We start from the raw sequence: 17541 nt of genomic DNA, 5'->3' as shown, positions 1-17541 counted from the left end.
CAAAAATGTTGCTTTTGAATATCACGGGGTGATTCCAAATATTTTAGCAGAGGAAAAGAAAAAAGCACAGAGAACATTCAGGGTCACAATCTTGAGGCAGAAAAAAACTATTCTAACTACAGCATAGAAATTCCTTAATATGGATGGGGGAGAATCCATTATTTTGTGCAACAGAGGCAAAGAGTAACAAAGGGCTCTCATCTTCTAATGTATTACTTAACTCCATTTGAATTTTGAATCAAATTAGAATTCATGCTGTGTTATGCGGGGGGGGGGGGTACATAAGGGGCACTGCACATTTTTCATACTTTCTTAGAACATGCGTGTTAATAGAACCACAGCCTAAAAATCATTTGTGAGGAAATGCTTCACAGCTGCTGCTTATTAGCATTAGCTCAAATCTTACAAAGCAAATAATAAGCAGACTTGTTTCCATAATATTTAACTTACAGCAATGAATAAAAGTGGTGGGAAGAGAGGAGAAATGTCTAGTTTCCAAAAATGAGAAAGCTAATTGCCCACAAACAGTTGAGTACAATCCAGCAGCAACATGTAAAAAGAAATCCGAAGTATTTGTATGTATCCTTATTTTGTTGCTTTCCCCTCCACCAGTCTGTGGATTTATATACGGTGTTCTTAACACGTGGAGGTTGCTGCTTTTACAGTCCTAGTCATTAGGACATTCCATTGGTGAGGCTAAGATTTATTTCTTTCAAATATTTTTATAGCCTCCCATCTTCAACCAAATTCTGGGCAACTTAGGATCAGGAACAAAAACCACAAATACACACTAAAACCCTAGAACAATAACCCAAAAACTAACGAATCTGGCACTACAATTACTTTCCCCTGATTCAGCCCACACATTCTCCCCCGCTCTAACTTCACCCTATATCCAGTTTATCCCATTATCCCGGCTTCATGTGATTTGTAAATAAATTTCCTTGGGTTGGATCTAGTCATGTTTTGAGCAGATCCAAGAAAACCAATCAAATTTAGATTTCCCATGAGAGCCAGTTGTCTCCTACGTTATCTTCTGTATATGGTTCATATTTGGCAGTATTGCTTTTACGGTTGTTGTTTTTTAATTTTGCAAAACCTTTGGGATTATTAACATTCCAGCGCAGGGATCAAGATAACATGGTCCTCTAGTTATTGCTGAAAACATTTAGCAGCAGTGGACAAATGGACTGAGGTTGTTGAGAGCTGACCATGACTGCAACATTTTTTGCTTGCACCTAGCAAAAAAAAAAAAACCTTACCCATTTCAGAAAATGGATTTGCTTAATGACCGCATGTTTTGCTTTATGACCATCATAAAAACAATCATAAAATCAAATTGGGTTACAGGGTGACTTATTAATTACTGCAATGACTTATTATGGAAAATCCAGGCTCAGTTGTGGTTGTTAAGTAACTACCTTACCTGTTCTGGTCTCCCAGGTCCAAGGAAATTACTGGGCTGCTCCGACCAATGGTTTTTGCTTGCCCTCCCCCTTCCTTTTTCTAATTTTTACTAAGTAGAAAAGCAACAGGTTTTTTTTTAAAAAAGATGCATGCATAACATTGGAATCCCTAATGTATCTGTGTTGTTATTTATGGTTGGATTGTTAATATTATTACAAATTATGCTACAGGACCTTTGTACTAACATGCAGGTTGAAGTGAACATTCAAAGGTTGGGCCTTGATACAGTGATTAAGTTGAAAAAAGGCATTATAGCAAAAAAAATATCCAAGTAGTCTCCATCTATTCATTCATTTATTCCTTTTTGTATTTTGAAGATGATATCCCCACCTTCTTGGAATTAAATATTGATGCTTAAAGCTGGTTCTGTCTTCTCGTTTTCTGGCTTCTCATGTTTTTGTTAAAATAGCCCAAGTCAAAGAGAATCTGAATGGGCATGGCAGCTGTCTGTTGTGGCAAGTACCACTGAGAACACCAATGCTTGTAGATATTTGTGGGCAGGTGGCAACCACTCTTTGCAGCACTGCTACCCAGGTAGTCCATGAATCCTGGGTGGGAAGTTCAAATCCAGGCATTTATTTTCCTGATTTCAATAGAACAAACAGCCCAAACTATGAAAAGATAGGAAATAATCCAATTAATTGACACTGCAGTGGCATCACAAATGATACATTCCTCCCCATGGCTTGGCAACAAAATCCCGTAGGAAGTAAAATGTCTTTAAAAACTTGTTGCAAGCAAGGGATTTGGATACAGGAGAGATCTCCCATAAAAACCAAATGAAACCTAGACTGATGAAATTAATTGCACTGGAGAACACATGCCTGTTCTCCATACCTGTTTGGAAGAATCAAGAATTGGTTTGGAGTAAAGCAAAGGGCTGACCAACAAACAGCCACAAATTTTGTACAGCCTGTGTCTGAAACAGCAGCTAATTTAAAAAGGAATGAGAAGGATTTTCTCACATTTCAGCACCATTCGTTCACAAGAAATGGCCTGACCAGCATATCTAACAACTACAAATGCCTTTGTCATGGTTCACAAGGGGGATGGGGAGGAACTGAGATAATTTCTATGCTGTTTATAGATGTTCAGGCCAGGGGTGGGCTTCAAAAATTTCAGCAATCAGTTCTCTGCTCAGTTGCTGGGTGGGCATGGCCATGATGGGTGTGGTCTAGTCGGGCTCCTGCACCACGGGGGGGGGGCAGTTTTCGCTTTCCCCATGCTCTGGAGGCTTTCCTTGAGCCTCGGGGAGGGTGAAAACTGCCTCCCCCAGGCTCCGTAGGCCCTCCAGAGCATGGAAACAGGCCCGTTTCTGGCTTTCCGGAGGCCCCTTTTCCACCTCCCTGAGCCTCTGTGGGGCCCTTGCACTTACCTTGCATCTAAAACAGGCTGCGTGGAGACTCCTGGGAGGGGCAGGCTGGGGTGGGAGGGGCCAGTGAGGGGTTGGATTTGGCAGTTTGCCAAACCAGCCATAATGTTAGCAATGGGTCCACCCAAACTCGGGCGAACCCATAGCAGCCCACCCCCTAGTTCAGGCTCCTAAATATTAATATTTTATAATTAATATTTTTCCATTCGTAACATGTAGGAACATGGCACATGCTAACAATACATCATTAAAACCTTTCATTCATATATATATATATATATATTTGGTTATTCGGGTTTTCTCCAGCGTAAGATTGGCAGTATCTAGGCACTGTTTCGATGAAGTCTCATTTATCATCTTCAGGCTTGCGTCTTCGGCTCTGTGCTTCTCACTCTGAGAAGCACAGAGCCGAAGACACAAGCCTGAAGATGATGAATGAGACTTCATCGAAACGGTGCCTAGATACTGCCAATCTTACGCCGGAGAAAACCCAAATAACCAAAGATCCACATACAAATACCCGCAAGAACCTCAGAAAACACACACACACACACACACACACACACACATATATAAAATTTTCTCCCTTAGCACAAAAGCATAAAATCATCTTCACACTCTCATTGTTGCCTCAATTTTCACAAAGTTTTAAAAACAGCACTACTAGATATCTTAAAGAACTATGGTGGCTCAGTGGCTATAATGCAATATTACAGGCTAACTCAGACAACTGCCAGCAGTTGGACCCTGACCAGCTCAAGATTGACTCAGCCTTCCATCTTTCCGAGGTTGCTAAAATGAGGACCCAGATTGTTGAGGGCAATACGCTGACTCTGTAAACCGCTTAAAGAGGGCTGTAAAGCACTGTGAAGTGGTGTATAAGTCTAATTGCTATTGCTATCTGCACAAAATCAGAATTTTATATTAAAAATGAGGAAGTTTAGTCTGGCAGTTTATTTTGGGAAACCAAACAGCTCCCAAGGGGAAAGCACAATAGATGCTTCGCACTCTTGAGAACTACTAAACAGGAACTACTCGCCTGCAAACACAGGTTAAACCATTTTGATGCATGTAAGATAGATAGAATCCGTGCCTTCGCCACTCTTCTTTAATGCATTTAATGGAACATTATTTTACTCTGTATTACAAATTAAACCAATGCAAAGAAAGCCAAGTTATTCAGGTTTCATTTGGGATAATAGAAGTGCAGCCTGGTGTATTTCCTTTGTTTTGTATTCAAGAGCCACCAATGAATGATAGTCTGAAGCAGAGGTGGTATTCAGCAGGTTCTGACCAGTTCTGGAGAACCGGTAGTGGAAATTTTGAGTAGTTCAGAGAACCGGCAAATACCACCTCTGGCTGGCCCTGCCCCACTCTATCTTCTGCCTCCCAAGTCTCAGCTGATTGGCTGGATCTTCTTTTGTTGCCCTACACAGGAGAATGGAGCTGGAAAACAGGTTAATGGGGTGGGGAGAAAATGGGGATTTTGCAGTATCCTTCCCCTGCCATGCCCACTAAGCCACGCCCACCAAGTTATACCACGCCCACCAAGCCATGCCCATAGAACTAGTAGTAACATTTGAATCCCACCACTGGTCTGAAGGCAGATCAAGTGCTGCTCACTTCAGTGGAATAGAATTAATGAACTGATCCGTAAACACATACATAATATCAGTGGTGGGCTTCTACCAGTTTCACATCAGGTAACAGATAATCAGAGTTGGAAGGGACCTTATAGGTCATCTAGTCCAACCCCCCGCCCAAGCGGGAGACCCGTACACCAATTCTGACAAATGGCAGTTCGATCTCTTCTTGAAAGTCTCAAGTGATGGTGCTCCCACAACTTCCGAGGGAAAGCTGTTCCATTGGTTGATTGTTCTCACTGTCAGAAAGTTTCTCTTTATTTCCAGGTTAAATCTCTCCTTGTTCAATTTCCATCCATTACTCCTTATCTGGCCTACAGGCGCTTTAGAAAATAGCTTGACCCTGTCCTCTCTGTGGGGCGCCTCAAATATTGGTAGACTGCTATCATGTCTCCCCTGGTCCTTCTCTTTACTAGACTAGCCAAGCCCAGTTCCTGTAACCGTTCTTCATATGTTTTAGTCTCCATTCCCCTAATCATCCTGGTTGCTCTTCTCTGCACTTTTTCTACAGTCTCAACATTTTTTTTAGGTTCTCTGAGTGCGTGCAAACCCTGACCAGCCCGAACCCATGCGAACCCTGAGCAGCCCACCCCCTGCAAATACCATATTCTGCTTTAAGGATAATTTCAGTACAGGTGGGCCCAACATTTCCATTGCTAAGAAAGGTGGTTGTTAAGAGAGTCATTCTGGATTTTTACCACCTTTTTTCGCACAGTGAAGCTAATTACTGCAGTTGTTGTGTGAGTTACGTGGTCTTCAGTAAATCCAGTTTCCTCCATTGACTTTGCTTGTCTGAAGCTGGCTGGGAATGTCACCAATGTGATCACATGACCCCAGGATGCTGCATCCATCATACATATGTCCCAGTTGCCCTGTTCCTGAAGTTTGATCACATGACGCCGTGACAGTTGTAAATGCGAGGATCAGTTATAGGTCCCTTTTTTTCAGTGCTGTTGTAACTTTGAACGGTGACTAAAATGGTTGTAAGTCAAGGACTCTCTGTTATTTCACTCCTGCTCCTGAAGGCAAGGGAAGCAAATACACTGAAGTCTGGCAATGTGTAATTGTAAAAATATATATTTCCATAGTTGTACAAACTGGGTCCAGCAGGGTGACTTCTTAGGTTATTTTTCTTAGCATGTTGTGGGAATCAAGCTACGTGCATGGGTTATTCAGCTGCCTCCATCTCAAAGTTAAGTCACTTTAATTACTGCATCAGCATCTACACAATTCTCTCCCACCTTCTATTACTAATGACTGAGTGTGCAAAGCCATAAATCCAGTTTATGATATTATGCGTATCTGCATTTTTTTATTTTAAGAGCATCTAAATGGCATTGCTCCATATGTATTTGCAGAAGTAGTCATTTTATACACTAGGTCTCATGCACAGAAATCCAATTTCTTCAGAACTTACTGCCCTCAGCTCAATAGGCATTATTTTCAAATAAGCACAGAATTGTACAGTGATACAATAGGTAGGAAGACTGTAGACTGTAGAGCTAGCAGCCACTGTGAGCTAGGAATAAATGGCAACAAATCCATAAGAGTGGTTTTGTGGCGCAGTTCAGATTTGTGAGTCATTCATTGGTTGGAAAAAAAAGGAAATAAAATCTAAATTCAGAGGAAGCAATACAGGTTTTTAATGTGGGAAAAGCTAACATAATGAGGTGGATATCTTTGTTAATTTAAAAAAATCACAAGGGTTCATCAAAATGGGAGGCATTCTTAATGAAAGTTGAATGCTTGTTGAAGAGGAACAATATTTACATATGGAACAAAACAAAGAATTGCACTTAAAGGACAAAACCATGTCCCCAATGAGGAGTAAGAATGAGACAAGATTGTCATGGGATTTGCAGAATTCAACAATACAGTTATATTCAACTCTATATACACTCAGATGAAGCAGAACACCTTTTTCTTAAAAAGCAAGAATTGTGCTTAACTGTACAACTGTACAAATATTTTGTTCATGTGTTCACAAATTTTCAAGTTAAAGGAATTAATCCTCTAGGCCACTTCAGACTTATAGTAAGCTCAAACACTTACGTCTTCGGTTATTGGATACACTGTTGAGTTTATTCACATATGTATTTTGGTTTAATTGACCAAACCTCGGAGGACTTGACCTGATTTAAATGTGCTTACAAAAATAGTTTAAACCCCTAGAGATCAAGATATGTATATATACCTCCAGTCTAATGAGAAGGTGATCTACACATAATAAGACAGTTCTGAAAGACAACTGCTCATTTGCATGCGGGTGGCTCCTGAGAGACCCATCCTGCAATTATGCTAACACGATGCCAAGTTACGCACCTCTGAGGACCAGTAGTTGTGGATATGCTGACATTGTGTGTGTGACAAACTCCAAGTGGCCTCTTTCCCTATCTGTAAAACATCTGATGCACGTAGAAAGGTCCATGCCTTGCAGCAACAAGGCATAACGTTATTCAAGTTAATAACAATAAGAATATATGTCTCTGCTCTATTTTTGGACACCAATACTCTGAATATTTCCAGGATATTTGAGATTATTTTAATCTAAACAAATAAATGGAATGTATTCCCAATATATGTTCCCAATACATTCCTAATATTAGGGCAAAACACTATCTTTTTTTCTCTGAGATGTACTTACACGCAATTTTTAAACCGAGAAAAAGAAGATATTATTCAACATTTCCAATTTATCACTTAAAAGATCTTGTCCTCGCCTTCTCCCACAGCTTATCAGATGTAGCATGTAGATGGAATGATGGCAGATATGCAGTACAGCTGTATAGGATAGCACAGCTGTTGATGATTAATGGAATTTTTCTAACTTCAGCCACAAGATAAAATAAATGATAATGTATGTTTCTTCTAGAGTAAACATCCTTGTAAGTTTACAGCACAGTGTTTAATTATTTTACCTTTCTTCCTGATGCATAATCTGCATGAATGTCCCCTTCCCCCATTCCAAATACACAATATTTGAAGAATAGGACCAGATCAAGAAGGAAAATTGTTGATCAAGCAATTTGTTAGATTTGTAGACTCTCTAACTCAAAACTCCTGACCATCGGACTCTCATTTGCTGTTCCAAAAACTGTCTTCTACATGTGAAAAGTAGAAGTACTATCTGCAACAGGAAGGTTTGATTAGAGTGGAAGCTATAAACCCATATTTGATTAAAGGTGAGATAGCACTCAAGGGAAAGCTGCTCTTTAGAGTGCAATGATGCTATCAACAGCTTAAGACTGAAGTTGATTAACATCAAATCCTCTCGTGACAAAACAGGATACTTCAGATAAGAGAGAGAAATGTTCCTGTGTCTACTGAAATAATTCAAGTTTTCAAAATAGTGCAAACCACGGGACAGATTTCCCATAATACCATAGTATGACATAATATGTTCAGTTAATTAGATTTGTAGGTTTCCTGGCTCTTTTCTAATCAACCTATGATCACTGTGCATGCATCAAATAAGTAACTGCAGTATTATTTTAGTTAACCAAATCACATCAAAGCTGGGTACGAAATGTGGCTGAGAGTGGATTACTCCACAAATTGGAACTGCTAAGCAGTCACTGGTAATGGTTCCTGGCCAGCAACAAGCACTTTCTATTACAAGTTGCCAAAACATATACTTCCCTTGCGTTACTTCAAGCTCCGAGCAGGCAGATGTTATTCACTTCAAAGCTTTGGAAGGTATGTGACCTCTGGCAGTCTGTTTCTCTGCACATTCAGGACAGCTTTGGTAAGCCAGCTAACCACCAAAGAATGACTAAGCAAATTAGCCCCTTCTGTTCTAGTGATGTTAGCAATTGTCTCCTAACACTTTCAAAGAGTGTGGAACAGAACTACGAATATTTGGCCATGACCTTTCATCTAGAGCTTATGCAGCCAACAGTTAAAGACAAACGCTAAGCAACTTTCTACATTACTTCCTAGACTTTGGGGGCAGACTAGAAAAGGGATATTTGCTCATTATTTTCAACTGGTGGCATGTTGTATATTTATCATGTTATAAAACAATCTGTTGCCAATATGCTCCTGGATATCCAAAATCACATGACTGAAACCTTCATGCTGATGGCTATATTGGAAAGTATATGATTCAAGGTTGCAAGGAAGAACCTGGAGAACAGCATACAGTTAACTTCCAGTTGGTTTACAGGCTGAATGCCACATAAACATGATTAAATTCACAGTGTATCTCCCAAGTAAAAGCACAATTTTTATCTTCATATTCCCAGAATATTCTGCGATCCTCCCAGGTCACTGGGCAATGTATAGATGGGTCTTCTGTTAAAGGAATACATGTGTGATTACACAAAAGAATTAGATTATGAGTTTGTTCGCAGATGCATGAATATTGCTAGATTACAATTGATGACTGGCAGCTAAATGCATTCATTGATTCCAATTGAAAACCACTCTGTTTGAGGTGATATGAGAATGCTCTGACTCTGATAGCAAATTCATAAGGCAAGTCACCTGATGTAGCCAGATGAAATGACCAGACTTATGTGAAGTAGCCCAGAAGAAAGCTTTTCAAATTTCTTCTTTTAGAAAAAGTAGGGAACATCTTTTGGCGTACAATTTTTCTTTTATGATTACAAAAATAGGACTTAATAATAATATTAATAATAACAATATGAATAATACAAAATAATTATAATTGTATACTTTTTGGGAAAAGTATTCACACAAATCAGCAAAACACATCACCCCCCCCCCCTTCATTGAATTAAAATGGTTGAAGATGAACACTTTTATAAAGGCCAAGTTCTACAAAACAGAGGAGAAGTAGCTTGAAAATGGATTATCTTTCCATAAGGCAACTTGTTACCTTTCATCTACTTCCTTGATTTATATTGGAATTGTTTGGTCTTTTTAAAAAAAGCATCAGAACTTGGCTTGTTTCAATTTATCGATGTGATAACAGAGTTTGAGTGCTGGTCCCAGCTTCAGACCCAAATATTTCATGATCATGTCGCTTTTCAGTAGCAAGAGAGCATTGCCATCAATCTCCTAATACAAAAAGAAAGATAGAAGATGGAATGAAAAGCATAAATCATAATTTGGAACTGTGTTTGCAGAAGAAATAAAACAATTTACTGAAATGCTGTAGAAAGAATTGGTCTCTGATGATACTAAACATTTTTGAGAAATTCAACAAAGTAGGTCCTCAATTCCCAAATGTTCTTCCATTCCAGAACTGGATCTATTTAACTGAAGTGCTGGTGAATTTATTTATTTAAAATATGTTCATGCAACCTGCCATGCCATGCAACAGCTGGCAGAATACAATATTAAAATGCCTTCCATAAAAATGTAAATGAGCACAAAAGTAATAACCAGATCACTGAATAATGAACCACACAAAAAGACAAGCACTAAACCAGGGGTGTCAAATGCACATTGTCATGGCGGTGTCACATGACATATTGGGACTTTCCCCCCATCTTGCAAAGCTAGGCGTGGGTGTGGCCAACATGTGATGCGTCGGGCCGCGAATTTGACAGTCCTGCACTAAACTGAAATCAAGTTTCAGAAGCAGCTGTTTGATTTTCTTGATGGTCCAGCTTCCATCAAGTCCTCCAAGTACAGAGCCAGTGTCAGATGTCTGTGCTTGGAGGACTACATAATCACAAGGAAATATGATCTTTCAGAACAGCAGCAGGAGCAGCAACTACAAACTGACGAATCAGGTGACAGGGCAGTGGTGGGATTCCATTTTTTTTACTACCAGTTCTCTGGGCGTGGCTTGGTGGGCATGGTGGGGAAGGATACTGTAAAATCTCCAGTCAGAGGCGGTATTTGCCAGTTTTCCGAACTACTCAAAATTTCCGCTACTGGTTCTCCAGAACTGGTCAGAACCTGCAGATTACCACCTCTGTTACAGGGATGGGAAGATCTACAAGCCCCTGATAGCAATAGCACTTAAATTTATATACGGCTTCATACAGAGGTGGTATTCAGCAGGTTCTGACCAGTTCTGGAGAACCAGTAGCAGAAATTTTGAGTAGTTCGGAGAACCGGCAAATACCACCTCTGACTGGCTCTGCCCCCATCTATTCTCTGCCTCCCGAGTCCCAGCTGATTGGCTGGGTCTTCTTTTGTTGCCCTGCACAGGAGAACGGATCTGGAAAGCAGGTTAGTGGAGTGGGGTGGGAATGGAGATTTTACAGTATTCTTCCCCTGTCACACCCACCAAGCCATGCCCATAGAACCGGTAATAAAAATTTTTGAATCCCATAATTGGCTTCATAGTGTTTTACAGCCCCCTCTAAGTAGTTTATAGAGTTAACATATTGCCCTCATTTGGGTAATATGCTGGGTCTTCATTTTACCAACCTCAGAAGGATGGAAGACTGAGTCAACTTTGACCTGGTCAGAATCGAACTCCTGGCAGTTGGCAGAATTAGTCTGCAATACTGCATTCTAACCACTGTGCCATCACGGCTCTTAAGCTCATAGTCAGATGACTATGAATGGCAAAGGAAAGGACTAAAGCAAAACAGTTCAAATATGAACTATATAAGTTGCCTTTACAGGATCTTTGCAGGAGATGTCAAAAATAAAGTCAAGATGGCAACCTTGGCTGCACTATTGAACCTCTTTCCCCTTTTTATATGTCCTGTGTCTGAAAGCAGGTAAAAGGGATGGGGACTTCAGTTCAAGCCTCATGGCTGTCACCAGACACCAAACATGCCTGGCCAGTAACAATAAGATAAATGGAGCAGCTTCCATTAAAGTTGAAAGAATTTGGGGACAATATTCACAGTGCAAAAAATTGTCCTCTTCATGAAATGGAAGATTGCAACCCCTAGTAAAAGCAGGAAGGACAAGGGGCCCTTACCAGCTAGTTCCAAAGCCCAGGCACAGAGGCAGAAACAAGTTCCCACAACCAGGAGGATCGTGCATTGTCCCAAAAACCCAACATTTCTTGTAAAGGGAACACATTCCTCAGATACTCCTCTCCATGATTCACTTGCTGGGATCTCCTTCACGGAGGGTGTATTGCATCAACTAGAAAAGCTAGGGTGCATTGCAATCCCAAAGTATGGCTAAATAACATCCAGCAATCTGGGGTTAACATAAAAAAGCTCTGGAGAGTTTTGTAAAACAGAAACAGCATGCCAGGCAGTGATTGAGTACATATTCTTCCGTCACAGGCTTGGTTCAGTTATAAAGCTGAACTATATTAATCATTTCAGGGGTGGTTTATAATGGCCACCGGAGCTCATAACATGCATTGGCTTCTCAAACTCTGTGAGGCTGCAAAAGTATAAAGCAACTGGAAACATTTCATGTTGCTTTATTACAGTCTAATCCTGTGAACACTGACTGTCAGGTTTAATATTTCAAGAGTGGTGTAAAGCTCTCTGAGAGAGCCACTAACCAATGCAAACAAGCTCTAAATCACAAGGCTGATTTTGCTGTGGCTTCTTAAAGTGTAAAACATTCTGCTTGGTAATTGAACAGAAATGGAAGGATTGCTTTGCCATCTCTTTTTTTCTCTCCTCTTGCTCTGTTTTTAAAACAAGTGGGAAGGCAAACTTTATTCTGCCCAGCAGTACAATCACTCTATTAAGGTAAAGGGTTAACTAATTGGAAGTACAGCTAAAATAATTCGTGCAAAGATGGTTCGATCTTAAGAAATACATACTCATTCTGTTCTATGCATCAACAGAGGGGACAGATCCATTTCTGAATGAACAGGTCCAATCTGTCTTCATTCAAAAGCTGCACTTTTTCTCCTGTATTAATTTTTTTGGTCACAAATCAGAATTCAATGAGAATTCTCTTGCATCAAAATCTCACTTTGGGGTTAGCTTTCTTACTTGTTAGTTAGCCCAATGACTCCATTTCCACACTCAAGCACAATTTGTTTTACGTACAGCTTGTTGAGCAAACCACAAACTATTGAGTTTATACAATATCTTCTTCTTCTTGTGCCATATCCGTTATCGGATGTTGGCAGTCATGTTGGCGATTATACAATATACTAAGCTATCAATCCTGGCTTAGAAACAGTAAGGGCAGAGTTTACATAACCTGAGCTATGACCAAAGAAAGCCTGTTATGCTCAGCCAATATTTAAATACAGCCCAAACTTTCCTTATATTGTTCTACTTCTCCTTTGAAAGTGCATAGATCAGCACAGCGAGGGAGGAACATCTACCGTATGTAGGGATTTAGGATCTGGTGAAGATCAGACATCCCAAGAGTAATGAAGCATGCCTTAATTAAGACACGACGTGTTGATGTCACGGGTATTGTTTTCAGTATATACATTGCTGATCTCTCTTTGTTGTGATAAGTTAAATCAATAATTCTTCTCATGGGACAGTGGTGGCATGTCACCGCCAAATTAGCTGAATGCAAGGAAGGGAAGTCAGGAGTTGGGAATGTCAGCGGCATTCAGGACATCAGTTTAAATGATGCACCTGCTCTTTAAAATGATTTAACATGCTGAAAACTGTGGTTAAGGTTAATGGAGTAATCACTTGTCTCTCACCTCTGGTGTCTTCTTGTTAATCCAGTTTAGCTATGAAGGTTAACAATTGCTCAGAAATGAGTAATTCAAAGGCATAATTGAGCTGAACATGATGATAGTTTTAATCAACAACTAGACCTCTTGTAGGTTTCCCTGTGAAACTGACTGAATTATAAGCAGGAGGTGAATGAGTGCCAGGAAGGGGGCAGGGAAGGATTTAAAACCATCTTTGAATTCTCATCTTTCTTACAAAGGATTGTTATTCTACAAAAATGCTAGCAAACCTAGTTGTTGGATACTTTTCTGGCTGAAAACGAAAAGCCAAGCAAGGTCAGCCCATTAGTCTAGCTCTTCAGCAGACTTTTCCCCACAGCGACTGAAGTGGTATTTCTGGGAGTGCACAAAAAGATGATTCTGCCATTCAGTTCTCCTGCAATTGACCCTCAGCGGCAGGCTGCCTGGCCCTGGAGTCCTGCTTTAGCTGTAGCACTAATAATGCGTTTTAGAACCATCATCTTGGAATCCATCCAAGCCCCACCTCAGGCTCTCTAAGATATGGCTGCCGTCAAGTTGTGCATGAGATCCGGGTTCAGGGTTTCTTAACCTCGGTTACTTGAAGACGCATGGACTTCAACTCCCAGAGTTCCCCATGCTGGCTGGGGAATTCTGGGAATTGAACTTTACCTATCTTCAAGTTGCCACGGTTGAGAAAGACTGCCCTAGATTCATTCTATTTGCCTGGAGGAAGACTCACTTTGACTAATTTTTGTCAGCTGTCAAACCATTTCAATTTACATTGCTTCAAGTACAGACCAAAGCACTTTGCTTATATTTGGGTCCTGTCCAGAGGTGGTATTCAGCAGGTTCTGACCAGTTCTGCAGAACCGGTAGCGGAAATTTTGAGTTCAGAGAATCAGCAAATATCACCTCTGACAGGTTCCACCCCCATCTATTCTCTGCCTCCCGAGCGCCAGTTGATTGGATGGGTCTTCTTTTGTTGCCCTGCACAGGAGAACGGACCTGGAAAGCAGGCTAGTGGGGTGGGGACGGAATGGAGATTTTATAGTATCTTTCCCCTGCCACGCCTTCCAAGCCACGCCCACCAAGCCATGCCCACAGAACAGATAGTTAAAAAAATAATAATCCCACCACTGGTCCTGTCATGTATCACAGAACGCCTTCTACGTACATGTTTCCTGAAGAGTTCCACATGGGGTCCTAAAGCTTGAGGATCCGCATCTTTAACAAACCATACCACATCATCAACCGTCCAGGTCAAAGGATTTTTGCTCGTGGGTCTTGTGGCATCCTGTCTTTCTGGAGATGGACTGGAGGCTATAGGAGTGAAGCAACAATTAGTGAAAGAGAATAACACATAACAATTCATTCACTGTTTCAGTAGTAGTGTGTCAGCTGTGACCAGCCATACCAAACAATTTGAAGTCTATATAACTACGGTAGGTTACATTGATACAATGACTGTGTTTGCATGTCATTTTAAGGTGTAATAAAGTTTCTTTCGGTTTGGTTTAATATAGCGTGTGAACTCAACCTCTGTAAATTGTAAAGCATGTTCCAAAGCTGATCATTTTGTATGAAGCCAGTCAGTTATGGTTTACCAATAAGTCATAATTAAACAAAACATGGCTGAGCCTATTGTCTGAACTTAACAAGAAGGTTTTAATAAATAGAATAGAATAGAATTCTTTATTGACCAAGTGCGATTGGACACACAAGGAATTTGTCTTGGTGCAAATGCTCTCAGTATACATAAAAGAAAAGATACATTCGTCAAGAGTCGCGAATCATAAGGTACAATCATAAGGTAATAAATGCGTTTTTATAATGTTAATGCCTGTTAATTTTTGACCAATGCACAAGACGGAAACATGATGTCAGTGCTGCCATCTTGCTTTGCCTCACCACTGCTTCATTGATGCCAGACTATCATGAATCCTGGGACAGGGGAAGAGATTGGCCAGCTGACTTCAAGGTCACAACCATGGGAATGGAATGCGGAAACATCACCGAGCCCGCCAAGCATCAGAACTGTGACCAAAACAATTTGTTTTTAATCTAATTGGACACTTGAGAGATAGTTGCGGGGATGGGGACCTGGGAAAGGGGAAAGCAAGTAGGCTTAAGCCTCAGATCTGGCTTTTTCTATCTCGTAACCACTTGGCTTTATTAAAGTTATTCCTTTCACGACCAATGCAGTCCAAGGCTCTTTTTTTCTAAACAACCAGGTCAGGGCAAGTCCAAAACGTAATATTGCATTCAGGAACAAGCAGTATTTTCACAGTCAAAATAACATCAAAAACACAGTATCTATAGCATAATATTGTGCAAATAATCTAATTATGTAGTTTATATTGTGATATCTGATACAAGTATATATGCTGCATGACTTACATGTCATTGTTTGTTCTTGCATCTCCCCCCCACCATGCTTCCATAATGTTGAGAATGCAGGTGTCCTCTTCTATTCTGTCCTCCAGAATAAACCTTGACAAGCCCACATTTTATATCTTTGCCAGACATCTCTGGTTGTTGAATTTTTTTGGGACTAATAATTGTGGGGGATGCGAATGAAATCCAAGTTCCATAGAAAAGGCTTGTGTCTTCTTTTTTCTTTCTCTCCCTCCTCTATAGAAACTTTCCCCAATCTTGCACCTGACAGAAGTGTTTGAACTAGCATAAAATTTGGTGTCTCCAAGTCCCTGGAGATTTTAGTTCCATCAGCTAATAGAAGCAAACACAACACATTGGAGAAGTCACAGACCCACATTATCTAGATAATTCTAAGCTGTCCATCCTTGTTTTAAAGTTCAGCTCAAAATTCCAACTCAGAATAACCACGACTGACTGGCTGGGAATTCTGTGAATTGTAATCCCAACACATCCAAAGATATCAGCTTAGAAACTCCACTCTTGGCAATGCACTAATGTAAATTAAATTAAATTATAGGATTTTTAAATAGCTATAATGACACAAGATCACCAAGTCTCATGAGATTTAAGCTGTGGGAAAGAGTCCTGAAATGAGACATCTCACAGGGTTTCAGGTAATTTGGGGAAAGAATTCAGGGCCTGAAAACAATGATCAATCTCTGTTTTATAGCCTAAGCATAAATGAGGAACCTGTAGCACTCCAGGAATAACGCAAATGCTATGTGTGGACTTCAACTCCCATGATGGCTATAGAATTCTGGGAGTTGAAGTCCACATATCTTAAAGTCTCCCTTATTTAGGCATTCAGTAGTTAAGGATGAAGGGTGCTGAGCAGTGGTGGGATTCAAATTTTTTTACTACCAGTTCTGTGGGTGTAGCTTGGTGGGCGTGGCAGGGGAAGGATACTGTAAAATCTCCAGTCAGAGGCGGTATTTGCCGGTTCTCTGAATTCAAAATTTCCGCTACCAGTTCTCCAGAACTGGTCAGAACCTGCTGAATACCACCTCTGGTGCTGAGCATTTTAATTCAGCAGTAACTGAAGGGCTGCAACTTGCCTATCCATGAATATCTATGGCTGATATACCAACCTAAAATGATTGTGGCAGATCGTGGCACAGTATGTTATGTGAATCCAATCAATTAGGCTGAATTAGTTAATTAGGGTTAATTAAACTATAGGTTTCCTTGTGTGAAAACAGCCTATAATTTCTTCTGATAGGATTTTTCCTAGTGTTTGGTGGAAGCGCAATTCTATGCCTTCAACATATCTAAAAGCAATAACATTTAAATTAGATATTCAGCCATTGATTTTTATGCATATTTTGCTTTATTGCCACTTCATATCTTCTTGCAATTAAATTCAAAGGAACTTGCATCTAGTCTAGATCATGTTCACTTTATCACTTCACTGTCATTTTCATCCAGATAATGTTGAAGTTCAGATAATATATGAAATGACAGCTTCATTCAATCTTTTGCTATGGCATCCCAATTGAGACTGAGATCTTTTCATAGTCCATCCAAGATAATCCAAGTGGACATGTGTTATTTATAGGGCCATCACTACATTACTTTTTGTGTCCATTTCTGTCTGATAAACGGACAATGTGTCTTGCACATTTATATTTCTGTTTTAATGCTATAGTAATGACATTGTTGCAGCTAGTTTGTCAGTTCCCTCATTTCTTATTTGATTTCCGATCTTTAGTATTTGTTTTTCTATTGTACCCTGTGTGATTCCAGATCAGTACATATAAAAGAGAGATGCTAATAGGATGGGACAAGAAGTAGAAGGCAGGTCAGCTACAAATGCTTCCATTTCTTGTGACATGAAAGAAAAAAAAATGTTAGCTACCAAGTTGTTGATTGAAAATAGTAAATACCAAATTCTGCATCATGTGTGCAAAGTACCTATTTCATAAGTCTGCTTTGATCCTATCCCCATATCCTACTTGTTATTACCCTGCTCCATTTTTTGACATTGTTTTCTGAACTTTAAGTGTGGAAACTCATGGACTTCGTCCAGAACTCTTTTGCTTCTATCAATAACAAGATCTCACCATTTTGTTTTTATTGATGGTTTCAGATATTTGGATAGGTTTATTATGTCCATT

General features: G+C 40.0%; 1 protein-coding gene across 1 annotated transcript in view; it reads right to left on the bottom strand.

Annotated features, from left to right (window-relative positions):
* Positions 1 to 6109: 6109 nt before the first annotated feature.
* Positions 6110 to 17541, bottom strand: part of SCML4 (Scm polycomb group protein like 4) — a 42286-nt gene continuing 30854 nt past the window's right edge. The window contains exons 6-7 of the mRNA XM_026726487.2: positions 14166 to 14311; positions 6110 to 9504 (exon numbers count right to left, since the gene is read on the bottom strand). Of these exons, the coding sequence (XP_026582272.2) occupies positions 9379 to 9504; positions 14166 to 14311 (272 nt within the window). The 3' untranslated portion in view covers positions 6110 to 9378. The remainder of the gene's footprint in view (positions 9505 to 14165; positions 14312 to 17541) is intronic.

Source organism: Pseudonaja textilis, chromosome 1, assembly GCF_049901715.1.
Source record: "Pseudonaja textilis isolate UNSWEBS1 chromosome 1, rPseTex1.2, whole genome shotgun sequence".
In the NCBI taxonomy this organism is placed as follows: Eukaryota; Metazoa; Chordata; class Lepidosauria; order Squamata; family Elapidae; genus Pseudonaja; species Pseudonaja textilis.
Note: the sequence above shows the minus strand (reverse complement) of the source record. Positions and strands in the feature narration are given on the sequence as shown.